The sequence below is a fragment of the Phyllobates terribilis genome, unplaced genomic scaffold (assembly GCF_046119375.1).
Source record: "Phyllobates terribilis strain yellow unplaced genomic scaffold, ASM4611937v1 Scaffold_11__3_contigs__length_659146591, whole genome shotgun sequence".
NCBI lineage: Eukaryota > Metazoa > Chordata > Amphibia > Anura > Dendrobatidae > Phyllobates > Phyllobates terribilis.
Genome location: NW_027362771.1, coordinates 350,153,507 through 350,155,590, shown reverse-complemented (window position 1 = coordinate 350,155,590; position 2,084 = coordinate 350,153,507). Strand labels below are relative to the sequence as shown.

The 2,084-nt window shown below is 36.4% G+C and overlaps 1 protein-coding gene across 1 annotated transcript; it reads right to left on the bottom strand.

The window, feature by feature from the left end:
* Positions 1-324: 324 nt before the first annotated feature.
* LOC141167272 (olfactory receptor 5AR1-like) lies at positions 325-1,269 on the bottom strand. The gene has a single exon (XM_073654704.1). It carries the CDS (start codon positions 1,267-1,269, stop codon positions 325-327), a length of 945 nt encoding a protein of 314 aa, XP_073510805.1.
* Between the last annotated feature and the right edge of the window lie 815 nt (positions 1,270-2,084).

Genomic DNA, 2,084 nt, shown 5'->3' with positions numbered 1-2,084 from the left:
GATTGTCTGTGGTTTTGCTGCCTTCAGTCTGAATCTACAATGTGCAGATTCCAATAAAAATAAGGAAAACCATTCCATGAACAGGTGTGTCCTAACCTGACTGGTACTACAAGTTTATGCAGAGAATTGGGAGCTTCATTTTAGAACCAAGACAAACAAAAGTGTATGTAGACTGCCCAACAGGCGCTGGATTAGAGAAGGATCTGGCATGTTGCATTTCAACATGCCTGATCTTTTGTATCTACACAAGACACATTTGGCTGCTGCCTCTTTCCTCACTGAGCCAAGCAGCTAACAGCAAATATCAAAAATGTACAGGCAGCTTTAACTTGCCCTAAATACATTGCAAATATCATAAATACTAAATTGTACCAGTGCTAGTTTTACATCTTGATTTCTTAAACTGTAGATAATGGGATTCAACATAGGTATTACTACTGTATAGAACACTGACACTACCCAGTCCTGATCCATGGCATATGCAGAATTGGGTCGTAAGTACATGAAGAAAACCGGGCAGTAGAATAAGGCTACACAAGTAAAGTGAGAGACACAAGTGGATAAAGACTTGATCCGACTTCTTGAAGACTTTATCATAAACAAGGCAAAGACAATATAAGTGTATGATATCACTATACAGAAGAAAGAACCAACTTCTATCGCGCCTGCAATTACATATGCCAAAATCTCATTAAGATACGTATCTTTACATGACAGTTTTAATATGGGATTGATATCACAATAGAAATGGTTGACACGATTAGACCGACAGAACGGGAGGCGAAATGCCGCACATGTATGAATTAATGAATTAAGACATCCTGCTGTGTACACTGAGATAACAAGTCGAATGCACGTCACTTTGTTGATAAGGATTGCATAATACAGCGGTTTACATATAGCTACAAATCGGTCATAAGCCATTACTGCAAGTATCATCGCTTCTGAGCTCGCCAGGTCAATAAAGAGAAACAATTGTATTCCACAAGCAATAAAGGAGATGGTCTTGCGCTCAGAGAAGATGTTGGCCATAATATTGGGTGTAATAGTTGTTGAATAAAGGACATCTACAAAGGATAAGTTCATCAGGAAGAAATACATTGGTGTCTGCAATCCGGGAGTCATTATAATCAACATAATGATCATGAGGTTACCCAGCACAGTTATCATGTAGACTAATAGGCAGAGCAGAAAGAGAGGAAGCTGGAGGTCTGGGTTGGAGGAGAGACCAGAGAGAATGAATTCTGTCACACGTGTTTCATTCTTCATTTTAGTGCCTCAATCAATATATTTTAAAAAATGGGAATTATATTTCTGTTTTTCATGTGATTAAATACAAAAAATAAATAAATATATATATACATTTTAGTTTTAAGAAACAGTCTGGCAAGTGCAATTCAAACAGTCTGGCAAATGCAATTAAATATCTAATCTATCCCTGTACTTTTTATATCTAAGATAAATACAATTTTAGCCTTTTGGGATTCAAATAATGATATTATTCCATGAGGATTTCTTTTAATGAATAATTCCCAAGTGTCCCATTATGATTCAGTTACTATGCATAGATTGAAAATGTATAGAGAAATGCATAAAATTACAGCCTACCATTCATATTGTCGATTCTGTTTTGCTGTAAATTAATGCTTAGATATAGTATGTGCAAGTCTAGGAAATTCTTAATTTCAAACATTCTATAAGAGGCAAATAGCTCTTTTTATGTAAAGCTGAAGTAAGACAAACTGATTTTCAATTCTTCATACACCATAACAAACTCATAAAAATAATTTTCTCCACTCCAATATGCAATTCAGCCAATTACATAAAAGGTAACCAGTCATGTCGGATAATGCTATTAACCTACAGATATGGGGTTAATATACAAGTTAACAGTGTTAGGTGCCTGGCCATTGTACTGAAAGTGTGGCTCCCGTGAGAAAATGAATTTTATTCCTCCCACGTCATCACAGCTATAGTTACCACTCACAGTACTACAGCAAAGGTAAGCACGCTCTTGCACTTTGACTAACAGCCAGCTCTGCACTGCATCAGGGCACCTTTATAGTACTGTTAAACTGCAGATT